General features: G+C 41.8%; 1 protein-coding gene and 1 long non-coding RNA gene across 3 annotated transcripts in view; one reads left to right on the forward strand and one right to left on the reverse strand.

Annotated features, from left to right (window-relative positions):
• Positions 1–13,640, reverse strand: part of LOC145506123 (uncharacterized) — a 101,253-nt gene extending 87,613 nt beyond the window's left edge. Inside the window, exons 1-2 of the long non-coding RNA XR_014053558.1 lie at positions 13,353–13,640; positions 3,451–3,607 (exon numbers count right to left, since the gene is read on the reverse strand). This is a non-coding gene — a long non-coding RNA (uncharacterized LOC145506123). The remainder of the gene's footprint in view (positions 1–3,450; positions 3,608–13,352) is intronic.
• An 85-nt stretch (positions 13,641–13,725) lies between these two features.
• Positions 13,726–15,288, forward strand: part of ZNHIT6 (zinc finger HIT-type containing 6) — a 57,524-nt gene continuing 55,961 nt past the window's right edge. The window contains exons 1-2 of one of the 2 annotated variants that reach the window (XM_081490019.1): positions 13,726–14,104; positions 14,222–14,541. In XM_081490019.1, coding sequence (XP_081346145.1) covers positions 13,874–14,104; positions 14,222–14,541 — 551 coding nt within the window. In that variant the 5' untranslated portion in view covers positions 13,726–13,873. Of the gene's footprint in view, positions 14,542–15,288 lie in introns of both variants that reach the window. The other variant, XM_081490018.1, reaches the window with a different exon arrangement.

Consider the following 15,288-nt stretch of genomic DNA (forward strand, 5'->3'; position numbering starts at 1 on the left):
GTGAAGGACAGGGGAATCTGGTGTGCTATAGTACATGGGGTGGCAAAGAGTTGGACAGGACTTAGCAACCAAACAACAACTACACATTGGTATGAATGACAGAAGGTGGAGATCACTGGGGAACACTTTGATAACTACATAAAGAAGATTTTTATCCATAATATACAAAGAAATACTACAATTTGATAATAAGATGAATAGCAAATAAAAATAGGCAAAAGATTGTTGATGATTTCCTTTGCTGTTCAAAACCTTTTAATTTTAACTAGGCCCCAATAATTTATGTTATCTTTTATTTTTTTTACTTTAGGAAATGGATCCAAAAAAATATTCCTGTAATTTAAGTCAGAGAGTGTTCACCTATGTTTTTCTCTAGGAGTTTTATAGTATCTGATTTTACATTTAGGTCTTTAATCCATTTTGAGTTAATTTTTGTATACATTGTTAGAGAATGTTCAAATTTCATCCTTTTACATGTAACTGTGCAGTTTTCCCTGCATGACATATAGAAGAGACTGTCTTTCCCCAAATGTTTACTGTTTCCTCCTTTGTCATAGCATAATTGAACCTAAATGTGTAGGTTTATTTCTGGACTCTATCCTGTTTCATTGATCTGTGTCTCTGTTTTTGTGCCAGTACCTTGCTGGTTTGATTATTGTAGCTTTGTAGCATGATCTAAAGTCAGGAAGCATGATTCCTCAAGTTCTGTCCTCCTTTCTCAAGATATGACCAAAAAAGAATTAATCTCCAAAATATACAAACAACTCATACAGCTCAATATTAAAAAAAAATCAAAAGACAGTAGAAGACCTAAATAGACATTATACAAATGGCTAGCAGGGAAATGAAAAGATGCTTAGTATCACTAATTACCAGAGAAATGAAAATCAAAACTACAATAAGGTATCACCTCACAGCAGTAAGAATAGCCATCATTTAAAAAGTCTACAAATATTAAATGCCAGAGAGGGTGGAGAGAAAAAGGAACCCTCTTATGTTATTAGTGGGAATGTAAATTGGTACAGCCACTACAGAGAACAGTATTGATGTTTCTTAAGAAACTAAAAACAGAACTACCATATGACCCAGCACTTCCATTCCTGGGCATATAACTGGAGAAAAATCTAACTGAAAAAGATGTACACTCTGCAGTAGTCACTGCAGCACTACAGCAAGTTCCCTACATGCAAATCTTCAAGTGTCGAACTTTCAAAGATGCAAATATTCAATTGCATGTCCAATCACTTAAAGTTAGTTCACCTGTTTGGGATACATTGTTATGTATGTGCATCCTCGACAAGTAGTTGTGCTTTTGTGTTCTTTACTGTATAGTACTGTAAAGTAATGCTCAAAATTCTCTAAGCCAGGCTTCAGCTATACGTGAACCGTGAACTTCCAGATGTTCAAGCTGGTTTTAGAAAAGGCAGAGGAACCAGAGATCAAATTGCCAACATCCGCTGGATCATCAAAAATGCAAGAGAGTTCCAGAAAAACATCTATTTCTGCTTTATTGACTATGCCAAAGCCTTTGACTGTGTGGATCACAATAAACTGTGGAAAATTCTGAAAGAGATGGGAATACCAGACCACCTGACCTGTCTCTTGAGAAACTTGTATGCAGGTCAGGAAGCAACAGTTAGAACTGGACATGGAACAACAGACTGGTTCCAAATAGGAAAAGGAGTACGTCAAGGTTGTATATTGTCACCCTGCTTATTTAACTTATATGCAGAGTACATCATGAGAAACGCTGAACTGGAAGAAACACAAGCTGGAATCAGATTGCCGGGAGACGTATCAATAAACTCAGATATGCAGATGACACCACCCTTATGGCACAAAGTGAAGAAGAACTAAAAAGCCTCTTGATGAAAGTGAAAGAGGAGAGTGAAAAAGTTGGCTTAAAGCTCAACGTTCAGAAAACTAAGATCATGGCATCTGGTCCCATCACTTCATGGCAGATAGATGGGGAAAGAGTGGAAACAGTGGCTGACTTTATTTTGGGGGGCTCCAAAATCACTGCAGGTGCTGATTGCAGCCATGAAATTAAAAGACGCTTACTCCTTGGAAGGAAAGTTATGACCAACCTAGATAGCATATTACTTTGCCAACAAAGGTCCATCTAGTCAAGGCTATGGTTTTTCCAGTAGTCACGTATGGATGTGAGAGTTGGACTGTGAAGAAAGCTGAGCGCAGAAGAATTGATGCTTTTGAACTGTGGTGTTGGAGAAGACTCTTGACAGTCCCTTGGACTGCAAGGAGATCCAACCAGTCCATCCTAAAGGAGATCAGTCCTGGGTGTTCATTGGAAGGACTGATGTTGAAGCTGAAACTCCAATACTTTGGCCACCTCATGCGAAGAGCTGACTCACTGGAAAAGACCCTGATGCTGGGAAGGATTGAGAGCAGGATTAGAAGGGGGCGACAGAGGATGAGATGGTTGGATGGCATCACCGACTCGATGGACATGAGTCTGGCTAAACTCTGGGAGGTGGTGATGGACAGGGAGGCCTGGCATGCTGTGCTTCATGGGGTCGCAAAGAGTCAGACACGAATGAACAACTGAACTGAACTGTATAGAGTACAGTAGTACAAGCCCAGGATGTGTGGAAGCAAGCTTAAAAGCAGCAGTAATGTAGCTGGTACTGCTAAGAAGCACCAGGAACTGAAGGACCAGAAAAATGATGAAGACAGACAAGACGAAGAAAAAATAACTGAAGAAATATAAAGATTCATGACATAGAAAATGACAAGGGGGTGTTCCTTACTTGAGAAAACACTTGCGTTTTTGAGGCATAGGACTCAAACGTAGAACAGTAGGCAAAGGTTCCAGCAGCTGTTCAGAATGCAATCCAGTGCTAGTGCTATCATGTCATCTATGATGAGAAAAAAAGAGCTACTTCCTAAATATCACTAGATCATTTATTTTAAGAGGGCAGATGGAATTAAATCCAGCAAGGAATTAGAATCTGTGCCTCTGAGTGAAGCTGCAGCTTGCCCTCCATCTCCTATTGCTGGTGACCCTTCAGCTCTACCATCTCCCAGATCCTCTGCCTCCTCCAGTCAGTAACTCTTCTTGTGGTTCAATTGATGTCAGCCCCTATATGCCAGCTGTTGTACTGTATTACTATACTTTAGAATACAGTACTATAAGATTTAAAATGTTTCCTTTATTCTTTGTGTTTGTTTTTTATTTATTATTTGTGTGAAAAGTATTATAAAGCTATTATAATATTTGTTGGATACCTAGGCTAACTTTGATGGATTTAAATGAATTGGCCTTAGTAAACTTGCTCTCAGAATGGAACACATTCATATATAGGGGACTTACTGTATTCACAATAGCCAAGACATAGAAGCAACCTAAATGTCCATCAACAGATGACTGGATAAACGGCTGCTTTTCCACGGAAAAAGCAGTAACTTCATAGAAGACTGGACCAGACCTACCTGCCTGTGTTGGAGGGTATCCTAGAGAGGCAGGGGGTGGGGGTGCAGCTTTAAGTCAATGTGCTCACAAGGAAACTGGTGGCAAAGGTACCAGTGATTATTCATTGGTGCGCGCTCTTCTTGAGGCAGCCATTTTGACACCAACACCTGCTCCCACCTAAGAAGACATACAGATGGAAAACAAACACATGAAAAGATGCTCAACCCCAATAATTATTAGAGAAATGAAAATCAAAACTACACTGAGGTATCACATTACACTGGTCAGAATGGCCATCATCAAAAAAAAAAATCTACAAACAAATGCAATCCTTATCAAATTACCAATGGTATTTTTCACAGAACTAGAAAAAATTTTTCACAATTTGTATGGAAATACAAAAGACCCTGAACAGCTAAAGCAATCTTGAGAAAAAAAAACAGGGAGCTGGAGGAATCAACCTGTTTGGCTTTAGACTATACTACAAAGTTACAGCCACCAAGACAGTATAGTACTGGCACAAAACAGAAATACAGACCAATGGAACAAGATAGAAAGCCCAGAGATAAACCCATACACCAAAGGGCACCTTATCTTTCATAAATGAAGCACTAATATACAATGGAGAAAAGATCCATGAAAGTAGAACACTTCCTAATACCATACACAAAAATAAACTCAAAATGGATTAAAGACATAAATGTAAGACAAGAAACTATAAAATTCTTAAAGGAAAACAGAATAATGTTTGACATAAATCACAGCAAGATCCCCTATGACACACCTGCTATAGTAATGGAAATAAAAACAAAAATAAACAAATGAGATGAAATTAAAGTTAAGCTTTTAGACAGCAAAGCAAATTATAAACAATTATAGATAAGACAACCCTCAAATAAGGGAAAATAACTGCAAATGAAACAACTGACAAACGATTAATCTCCAAAATATACAAGCAGCTCATTCAGCTCAATCTCAGGAAAATAATCAAATCAAATCAAATCAAATAAAAAATTGGGCAAAAAACCTAAACGACATTTCTCCAAAGAAGACACACAGATGGCTAATAAACACATGAAAAGATTCTCAACATTGCTCATTATTAGAAAAATGCAAATCGAAACTGCAATGAGGTATCACCTTATACTGGACAAAATGGCCATCATCAAAAAATCTACAAACCCTAAAAGCTGCAGAGGGTGTAGAGAAAGGGAACCCTCTTGCACTGTTGGCAGGAATGCAAATTAATACAGCCACAATGGAGAACAATATGAAGACTCCTTAAAAAACTAGGAATAAAAGTACCATATGATCCAACAGTCCTACTACTGGACATACACCCTGAGGAAACAATAACTGAAAAAAACACATGTACCCCAAAGTTCATTGCAGCACTATATACAACAGCTAGGACATGGAGGCAAACTAGATGTCCATCTGTAGATAAGTGGGTAAAGAAACTGTGGTACATATACACAAATGAATATTCAGTTCAGTTCAGTCACTCAGTCGTGTCCAACTCTTTGCGACTCCATGGACTGCAGCATGCCATGCCTCCCTGTCCATCACTAACACCCAGAGTTTACCCAAACTCATCTCCCTTGAGACGGTGATACCATCCAACCATCTCATCCTCTGTCAAGCCCTTCTCCTCCTGCCCTCAGTCTTTCCTAGCATCAGAGTCTTTTCAAATAAGTCAGCTCTTTGCATGAGGTGGCCAAAGTATTGGAGTTTCAGCTTCAACATCACTCCTTCCAATGAGCACTCAGGATTGATCTCCTTTAGGATGGACTGGTTGGATCTCCTTGCAGTCCAAGGGACTGTCAAGAGTCTTCTCCAACACCACAGTTCAAAAGCATCAATTCTTCTGTGCTCAGCTTTCTTTATAGTCCAACTTTCACATCCATACATGACTACTGGAAAAAACATAGCTTTGACTAGACAGACCTTTGTTGGCAAAGTAGTGTCTCTGCTTTTTAATATGCTATCTAGGTTGGTCATAACCTTCCTTCCAAGGAGTAAGCATCTTTTAATTTCATGGATGCAGTCACCATCTGCAGTGATTTTGGAGTCCCAAAAAATAAGGTCAGCCACTGTTTCCACTGTTTCCCCATCTATTTGCCATGAAGTAATGGGACTGGATGCCACGATCTTAGTTTTCTGAATGTTGAGCTTTACGTCAACTTTTCACTCTCCTCTTTCACTTTCATCAGGAGGCTCTTTAGTTCTTCTTCACTTCGTGCCATAAGGATGGTGTCATCTGCATATCTGAGGTTATTGATATTTCTGCCAGCAATCTTGATTCCAGCTTGTGCTTCCTCCAGCCCAGCATTTCACATGATGTACTCTGCATATAAGTTAAATAAGCAGGGTAACAATATACAGCCTTGATGTACTCCTTTCCCAATTTGGAACAATGAATATTACTCATCCATAAAAAGGAACACATTTGACTCAGTTCTAACAAGGTAGATGAACACATAGCCTATTATACAAAGTGAAATAACTCAGAAAGAGAAAAACAAATACCACAGAGAGCACACACAGGGTCTCATGTGCACAAAGATCTACAGAAAAAGCAGTAACTTTATAGAAGCCCACCATAGGAGCCCACCAGGCCCACCACACATATGTAAGTAATCTAGAAAGAAGGTGCTGATGAATCTATCTGCAGGGAAGCCACGGAGACACAGACATAGAGAACAGACTTGTGGACACAGTGGGGAAAGAGGATGGTGGGAATAATTCATAGAGTAGCATAAGGATATATACATTACCATATGTAAAATTATATATTTTGAGTTTTCTCAAAAAAACTAAAAATATAACTAAAAATAGAATACCAATTCGATTCCTGGGTATACATCTGAAGAAAACAAAAACAATTTGAAAAGATACATGTACCCCAATGTTAACAGCAGCATTATTTACAATCGCCAAATATGAAAGCAACTTAAGTTTTCCTCAACAGATAAACAGATAAAGAAGAGGTGGTATGTCTATATGATGGAATACTACTCAGCCATGAAAAGAACAAAATTTTGCCATGTGTAGGAATTTGGAGGGCATTATGCTAAGCGAAATAAGTCAAACAGATAACGTATGATACCACTTATATGTGAAATCTAGAAAATACAACAGACTAGTGAATATAAATGTTACAGAATGAATACAAATCCATGCGCCCAACACAAAGTGAGACCAAACAATACATAAAGTCAGAGTTTGGAGCAGAGAAGGTTTAGTGAAGGACCGTGCAAGGAGATGGTTACTCATGCCTTAAAAACCTCAAACTTGCTGAAGACTTTCAGCACAGCTTTTTATAGGAAAGGTGAGGAAGGGGCATAATTAGCTGTTGCAAACTTCTTGGTGTCAGATCCTTTGTTCCTGAAGTGAGGTCAGGTCACAACATTCCTGTAAACCTCCACTGAAAGAAATGTATTCTCTGTTTTGACAAGGAAAGGCAAGTTTCAAGGCTCAATTTTTGCCCTCAGAGGTTCAGGCACTGGGTAAGAGGAGCGAGAGATCCCTGTAAGGACTGGTTACCCTGCCCAAGAGCCTTCTTCCAGTACCCAGTCTGGATCCTCTTGCCAATGCCCAGGCCCAGCTAAAGAGGCAGATCCCAGCTGGCGGTGCCCTCAGGGTCAGGTTCCCAGACCCTACCCAGCTGTCATCACAGAGGGAACCAGGCACCCAGGACTCAGCTGGCCCTCAGATTCCTCAGGCCACCCAAATGGGTGCCAAGTTTCCGGAACTGCAACCCATGGATACTGCCGCCACAATGGGTCACAGAGGTAGGGAAAGGGAAAAAGATTGCTGCTGCTTAAGGCCCACGTCTGGACAGTGAGCAGCCATGGTGAGGGCTCTGGAGCTTTCAGGACACAGCCCTCAGCCTGTCCCACCTCCACCCTCAGCTCATTCACCAGCCCAAGGTCAGAGGGCCTGGAGGGCCCTGGGGAGAAGATCAGCTTCTTTCCTCACTCTCTGCCCCAAGAACCACTGACAGCAGACTACTGGTGGAGTGGGACTTCTAACCCACAAGTGCTAATGGTTAGGCCCTAATGGTCTCACGCTAACGGCTGCATACTGTGTGCTAAGTTGCTTCAGTTGAGTCCAACTCCTTTGGACCCTAGGGACTGTAGCCCTCCAGGTTCCTCTGTCCATGGGATTCTCCAAGCAAGAACACTAGAGTGAGCTGCCACGCCCTCCTCCAGGGGATCTTCCCAACCCAGGGGTCGAATCCACAATTCTTATACCTCCTGCATTGGCAGGCAGTTTACCACTTTACCACTAGCACCACCTGGGAAGCCCTACCACTAGCCCTACCACTGCACACTAGCCCTACCACTAATACATAATAACAAAAAAAATCAGACTCACAGACAGAAAACAAACTACCGGTAACCAGTGAGCGTGCAGGGGACAGGGCAATACAAGAGTAGGGGAGTGAGAGGTACAAACTATTGACTGTGAAGTAAGCTCAAGCATGTATCATACAACACAGGTAATATAGCCAATACTTTGTAATAACTAAATGGAAAGTAACTTTTTAAAATTGTATTAAAATTTTAATTTGAAAAATAAAAAATAACATTAAAAATAGGCAAAAGATCTGAATAAACGTTTCACTAATAAACATTTCACATACAAATGACCAGTAAGCACATGAAAGGATACTCAATATCATTACTAGTGATTAAGAAAATGCAAATGAAATTCACAGTGAGATATTACTATATATGCCCACACATGCTCAGTTGTGTCTGACTTTTTTGCAAGCCCATGCACTGCAGTCCACCAGGCTCCTTGGTTCATAGAATTTTCCAGGCAAGAATACCAATTTGGGTTACCATTTCCTTCTCCAGAGGATCTTCCCAACACAGGGATCAAACCTGTGTCTCTTGCACTGGCATGAGAATTCTTTACCACTAAGCCACCTGGGAAGCTCCTACATACCCATAATCAAAAAGACTGACCATACCAAATTTTAGTTAGGATGTAGAGAAACTAGTACTCCAACACATTATTAGTGGGAATGTAAAATGGTATAGCCTCTTCGGGAAACAGTTTGACCATTTCCTAAAAAATTAAACACAAACTTTACACATGGCCCAGAAATTCCACTCCCAGGTACCTATCCACTAAAGGGAAGTGAAAATATATGTATACACAAAGATTTACATGTGAATGTGGAAGCAAAAGCATTCATAATACCAAACCTGGAAATAATCCAAATGTCCATCAACTAGTAAAGGAACAAAATGTGATACCGATACAATGGAATATCATTCAGCATAAAAAGGAACAGACTACTGACACATGCTACAACATAGATGAGCCTCAAAAACTTTATGCTAAATAAAAGAAGCCAAACTCAAAAGGTCATGTATTATATGGTTTCATACGAAACTTCCAAAAAGGGCAAATTTTGAGAGATAGAAAGCAGATCAATGGTTGCCTGGGGCTGGGCCTGGGAACAGGGATTGACTGCAAACAGAAACAAGGGAATTTAAGGAGAAGATAGAAATGTTCTAAAACTGGATCATGGTAATTGAACAACTCTATAAATGCAAAGTTACTGAACTGTAAGTTTATTACGGGTGTATTTTTTAACAGGTGTATTTTTATGTGAACTATACTTCAATGAGGGGCTTCCCAGGTGGCGCACTGGTAAAAAATCCTCCTGCCAATGCAGGAGACATGGGTTGGGAAGATCCCCCGGAGAAGGAAATGGCAACCCACTCCAATATTCTTGCCTGGAAAATTCTATGGACAGAGGAGCCTGGCCAGCTATAATCCATGGTGCTACAAAAAGTTGGACATGACTGAGCACACACAAGCATATCTCAACGAAGTTGTTAAAAAATAGCACACTATAAAACAATACTATGTACTTCACAAAGACATGTGTTTATGTAAGGAATCACATCAAACGCATGAGAGTGAGAGGAAGGGTAATGACAGTGGTGACGTATAAATGGTGAAAACAGAGTTGTCGCATATGGTGAGAACGTGCCAAGAACTAGTGAATGTGATTATCTCAGCTTTGTCCTCCAGTCTGAGAAAACAAGTAAGCTGTCACCATTGGGAGCTTTCAAAATTACTAGTAGAATGAGGAAAATAATAGTTATAATTGCTTTCACTGTTCAAAAGCTCACATGCATTTTCTCATTTAATTCTCGAAACAGCTCTGTGAAATAGGCATACCTACCTCCATTTTAAGAAAGAATTTAGTAAATTGGTAAAGATAACCCTGCATGCAAGACAGCAAAAGAGACACAGATTTATAGAACTCTGTGGGAGAGGGCTAGGGCGGGATGATATGGGAGAATGGCATTGAAGCATGTAAATTATCATATGTGAAACGAATCGCCAGTCCAGATTCGATGCATTGTACAGGGTGCTCGGGGCTGGTGCACCAGGATGATCTGGAGGGATGGGATGGGGAGGGAGGTGGGGGGGGCGGTTCTGGAAGGGGAACACATGTACACCCATGGTGGATTCATGTCAGTGTATGGCAAAAGAAATACAATATTGTAAAGTTAAAAAATAGATAAATAAACTAATTTAAAATAAATAAAGAAAACAATTCAGAAAAAAAAAGAAAGAAGAACCAAGCAAATTCAGTGACAAAAGGCCCCATGACCACCAAGACAAACACACATTCACACTGTGGTAGCCATGGAGAACCACCACCTAGATCTCCCTTCAAAGAACTTGTTACCCAGCTTGTTACTTGTTACAAGAAGGGCAGTCATCAGCCTCCCGCTGTGACCTCCAGCTGCAGGGAATCCCATTGCCCAAGATGATTCCCTTTCTGGGGCAGGACTCATCAGGAGACTGAGTGGGGTTAGATATAAAGTATGGGGCAGTTCTGTCCTGATGGGGGACACTCGAGAAAAAAATGCTTTCTCAGTGATACCCTGCAGGTTGGCCAAGGATTTGTCAGGCCTGCATGACAACTTAAATTTTTTTCTTTGGCCAGTCCTGCTTCATCCTCCTTCCTTTCATAAGCATTGATCCCTAATAACTCCTATCAGCATCTGTTTCTCAGTAACCCAACCTGCAATACATCACAACACATGCCCACAAGACAAAATTCAGGCTTTCTGGCTCCTGCTTCTCATGTGGACACAGCCTCACTTACATTCCCCAGCCTTTGTCTTAACCAGGCTCAAGTGTAAACAAAAGGCTCTGACCAGATCATTTTCTACTTCAGTACTGCCACCAACAGACACGTAACATTGAGCAAAGCATTTTCTTTCCACGGGTCTCCATTTTCTTATCTGTCCACTGAGTGGTCAGGAAAGACGTTCCTAAATTTCACTCTATAGTCAACTAGATAGTTGACTACCCACAGTGCCTGCTGAGCCACCAAAATGGCCTTAACCATCCCTACTATACACTCTCTCATGGTATTTCAGTCTGAGCTAAGATGCTTTCATAGAAAGTATTCCCAGCTTCCCAGCTGTTAAATTGAACCAACTATGATTTCGGCAAAGGGCCAGCTGCCAAAGTGAGGAGGACAGCGCACCATGATGCCTTGTGCAGGGATGGTGGACAGAGACGATAGGGACGGCATGAAGTTTCAATCCTATTCTGAAGCAGCTGGGCTTGTCCTTCTACTCCGTTGAAGTAGAAAAAGGGAGGGGGAGGAGTTTCAGGAACTGGACAGGAATTCGATGACAGCCTCACAAATAACTTCTCCCTCCTGCCCCAACCCAGCATCCCTGCCATGTCTGTCTTAGTAGGCAATAACCTTGCTCTATACTCAGACAACCCAAAGTTCTCTCCTCTAGGACCACTCAAGTCCCCTCCTTCTTCAAAACTGCCCTTTAACAATATCATCACAACCTCTGCATGCATGCATGCTCAGTCACTTCAGTTGTGTCTGACTCTTTGCGACCCTATGGACTGAAGCCTGCCAGGCTCCTCTGTCCATGTGATTCTCCAAGCAAGAATCCTGAAGTGGGTTGCCATTCTCTCCTTCAGGGGATCTTCCCCACCCAGGGATCAAACCTGTATCTCCTGCATTGTAGGCAGATTCTTTACCCCTGAGCCACCAGGGAAGCCCCATAACCTCTGATATCTCCATTTAAACTAGTCTTACAGTGTTAACTGTTTAACTCAGGTAAGTGATTAGCTGTGATGCTCTCAAGAATCCTTACTGGTTTAACAATTTTCCCTCAATGACTATTAAAAACACACACACAGATTACAAGAACAAATGTAGGAAAAAGACAAATATCGAAAATACTCCAAAGTGTTTTTACTTCTGGTGTCTGATTTGTAGTTTCACAACTTGCCCTGTAATCTTAAATGGAAATCCAGATGGTTTTATTCTCTTGAGGATAAACACATCCTCCTGTTACTATCTTCCCCAAAATTTTGTCTTTAGCAAGGCCATGTAGATTCCTTATTATTTAGCCCTATTCCTAGCATAAACATGTGATCCGCCTGCAAATCTGAGACAGGCTGGGCCGTGAGACCTGAGACCCTTTGCTGCAGTGCTTGCACCTGGACAAAAGTCTCCTCCAGCAACAAAATACAAAGAAACCATAAGGGACTAAAAATATAACTGCCTGCATGGGCAGCTGGGGCAAATTATGAACAAGACAAAAAGACCAAAACCCAACTACCACTTCTAAAGAGTCTGGAACAAAAGCAGGGAACTGTGCACACACCTGGCACACAGCACCACCAAGGGGGTAGGCAGACCAACAAAGCCACCCTTTAATCCCGGAAACCTAGACCCACCCCTACCCTCACCCCATACAAGGAACCAGCTTGCCCTGGAGCACCCCTCCCCCATTCCCACCAGTGATCAAAATCACCTGTTACTTGCTTTCCCTCCCAATAAAGCCTTGCCTGATTTTCTTGCCTGGTCTCTTAGCAATTTCTATTGATGAAGGAATCCAACAAACCTGATCGCTAACAGGGTTACCAGTAAGGCTCTCTTCGACTCTATAGGCAGCTGATACCTCTAAGTATCTCAAAAAACACTATCATGACTTCTCTGTAAGCCTCTTTATCTTAACCCATAAGAAAATTTCACAAAACTTTCCCAACTTACTTCAGTGCTACTTCCAGTGCTACTGAATCAGTGCAGCCTGAACTAAAGTTTCAAAATGTCCTCATTCTGCTCACCCACTCCTTCATCAACTGTGAATGAGTGATAACAGCTGAGCACCCTGCAAACCATAACAGGATTTGAGGGAGTGGCAGAAAGCAGCCCACAGCTAAAAATCCGTTTCTTTGAAATCTCCTTATGCACAGAGAAAAATAATGTGTCTCATAGACACTATGTAAAGATTAAGTGAAAACTCCTAATGCCCAATACGTGATAACAATCTTTAAAAGTAACTGGTGGCTCAGTGGTAAAAACCTGCCTGCAATACAAAGACGCTGGAGATACGAATTCAACCCCTGGGTAGGGAAGATCACCTGGAGAAGAAAATGGCAACCAATTTCACTACTCTTGCCTGGAGTACAGAGGAAGAGCCTGGTGGACTCGCAAGAGTTGGAAACGACTTAGCGACTCAACAACACAACAACAAAAGTAACTGAAATGGATGCCAGGAATGTTTTCGTTTATTGAGGGGTTTTGGGTTTTTTTCCCTATAAATTCTAGGAAATCCTGGAGATTGAATTTTTGACCCAGTCTTTAAATATATATAGATAGATAGATATACATTATATGTACATTCTAAAGATAATTCAGTAGGATGCTGTAAGTGGGGAACTGGCTGATGCCGGCTGTTACTGACAAATAACTGAATAAAAATAATGCCTTCTTCCTACCTGAAACCTATCAGGATTCCCGGTAGTAATAGAGAAGATATGTTGTTTGTTTCATCACTGCTAGCTTATTTCCATACATTATTACACTTAACATCAAAATAAACTAAAAGATTTGTAATACCATCGTCTCTGGAGTACTGCTTAAGAAACTGAAGCTTGGAGAGGACTGCTATTAGGTGTTTCTTCCGTTTATCATACAAGCTTAGTACAGAGTAGGGTAGGTCTTCCTATTTGAATGCAGCGAGGATTTCGCTTCTCTCCCTTATCCTGAGCTCCTCTGGTCTCTTAAAGCGGAAGCGTGTAGCCCGGTGCAGAAGGCACCGCCTCTCCAAGGGAAGGGTTTGGCGAAACCCCGCCCCGGAGGCGGGATCGAAGTGGGCGTGGTCTCAAGCGGATCCCGGGAAGATCTGTGCGGGGCTGCCGCCGAGCCGTAAAGAGCTCCACGAGTCGTGAAGGGGCACGGCGCGGAAGCGTTGCTTTACGACTGTTCGGACAGGCGCGCTGGGTCGGCGTTCACTGGTTGCTACCTCTCTGATATGCACGTGGTCCGCTTTCCGTGTTTTCGCAGGTAACTCAGCCCTCCGGCGTGAACCAAACACATTGAACGACAGAGTGGCAACGGAGGTCAAGGATCTTGAGCTGATGGATTTTGCTGCTGAAAGTGAAGAGATGTCAGGAGGAGGTCTCCAGAGTGAAGCTGAGGGGGCGAGGCTAAGTCTCGAGTCAGATCAAGAGAGAGTCAGGGGTACAGTAAAGACGGAGGAGTCCGGCGATGGAGAGGCGGAGAATGATCTGACCGGAATGGAGAAGACAGGGGCAGGGCAAGAAGAAAGCAGACGAAGAGCAGAGGAGATGCGAGTGAACCTAACGGTTGTGAAGCAAGAAGTAATGGACTGGTCAGAAATGGTAGAAGGTACGCTGAATGGCCAGTGGGTAAAGCAGGAGGAGGACGGACCTGAGGTGAAAGAGGAAAAACCAGGCACATTGGAGGTGAAGCAGGAGATGGATAGTAGTTTGATGGTAAAAGAAGAAAAGGTGGAAGAAACAGAGATAAAGGAAGAGAAAGTGAAGGTAAAGGAAGAAGTGATGGACTGGCTAGAAGTGAAGGAAGAGAAGAAAGATAGCTTGGAGATTAAACGTGAGGAAGTGTCTTTTGATCAGAATATTAAAAAGGAGGAAATAATGGATGAAGTGTATGTAAAAGAAGAGAAGTATTTCCCCAAAGAAGAAATGATGGATGATACAGAGGTGAAAGAAGAGCCTCAGAAAAATCCCTCAGTGGGCTCCAAGCGGAAACTGGCCATGACAAGGTAGGGCAGAGCTGTGAAGGTCTTTTATTGTCTAGGTTGAAAGAAACTACACAATCAGTAAGGTGTGGAATAATGAAAAATAAGCGCGAGTTTGGGCCGGGGAGGGGGGAGGGGCGATTAGGAAAGGAGGGTTTTGTCATGTAACAACAAATTCTGTGGAATATGTGAGGTTGGTACTAGTGTCCAGTGGCCAAGTTAGGAAGTGAAAATTCTTGGAACCGGAAAACCCTTGGACCAGAATCTGGTTTGACTTTATATGCCCTTGGCTCAGTATTCCTTTGAGAGAGGATAGGTGTGAGGAACAGTCTAATAAAGCCAACAAGGACAGAGTGGAGTAAGTTAAAATTAGGCAAAATACACTTGAACGCACTCAACTGTCTGGTTTCTCTATGGGTACTATGAACATTTATTGCTTTTGATTTAATTTCCTTATAGTGTGATCATGTGGCAGCATAGGAAATAAGAGTAGTCAGATTCTTGGGACTATTTCTGTCTCCAGTACAGTGAATCAACATCTGGTTTGCTTGTCCCTTTGTAGCTTGATTGTCATTGTACTTTGATTGTCACTCAAGTGAAGGATCAGTTGGAGAGAGATGATGGGTAGTAGTATTTCTAGAGTGTTTTGATGCCCATTCTCAGTTGGGTGAGGAACTGAGGAAGAAAGATGCAACTGCTGCTCTCTAAATTTGCCTGGGTCTTCTTTTTCTGAATGTGTCTGCCTTTAAGATATATAAACAGCTCATGGAT

Source organism: Giraffa tippelskirchi, chromosome 5 (assembly GCF_054371585.1).
Source record: "Giraffa tippelskirchi isolate mGirTip1 chromosome 5, T2T-mGirTip1v1.2.pri, whole genome shotgun sequence".
Taxonomy (NCBI): Eukaryota; Metazoa; Chordata; class Mammalia; order Artiodactyla; family Giraffidae; genus Giraffa; species Giraffa tippelskirchi.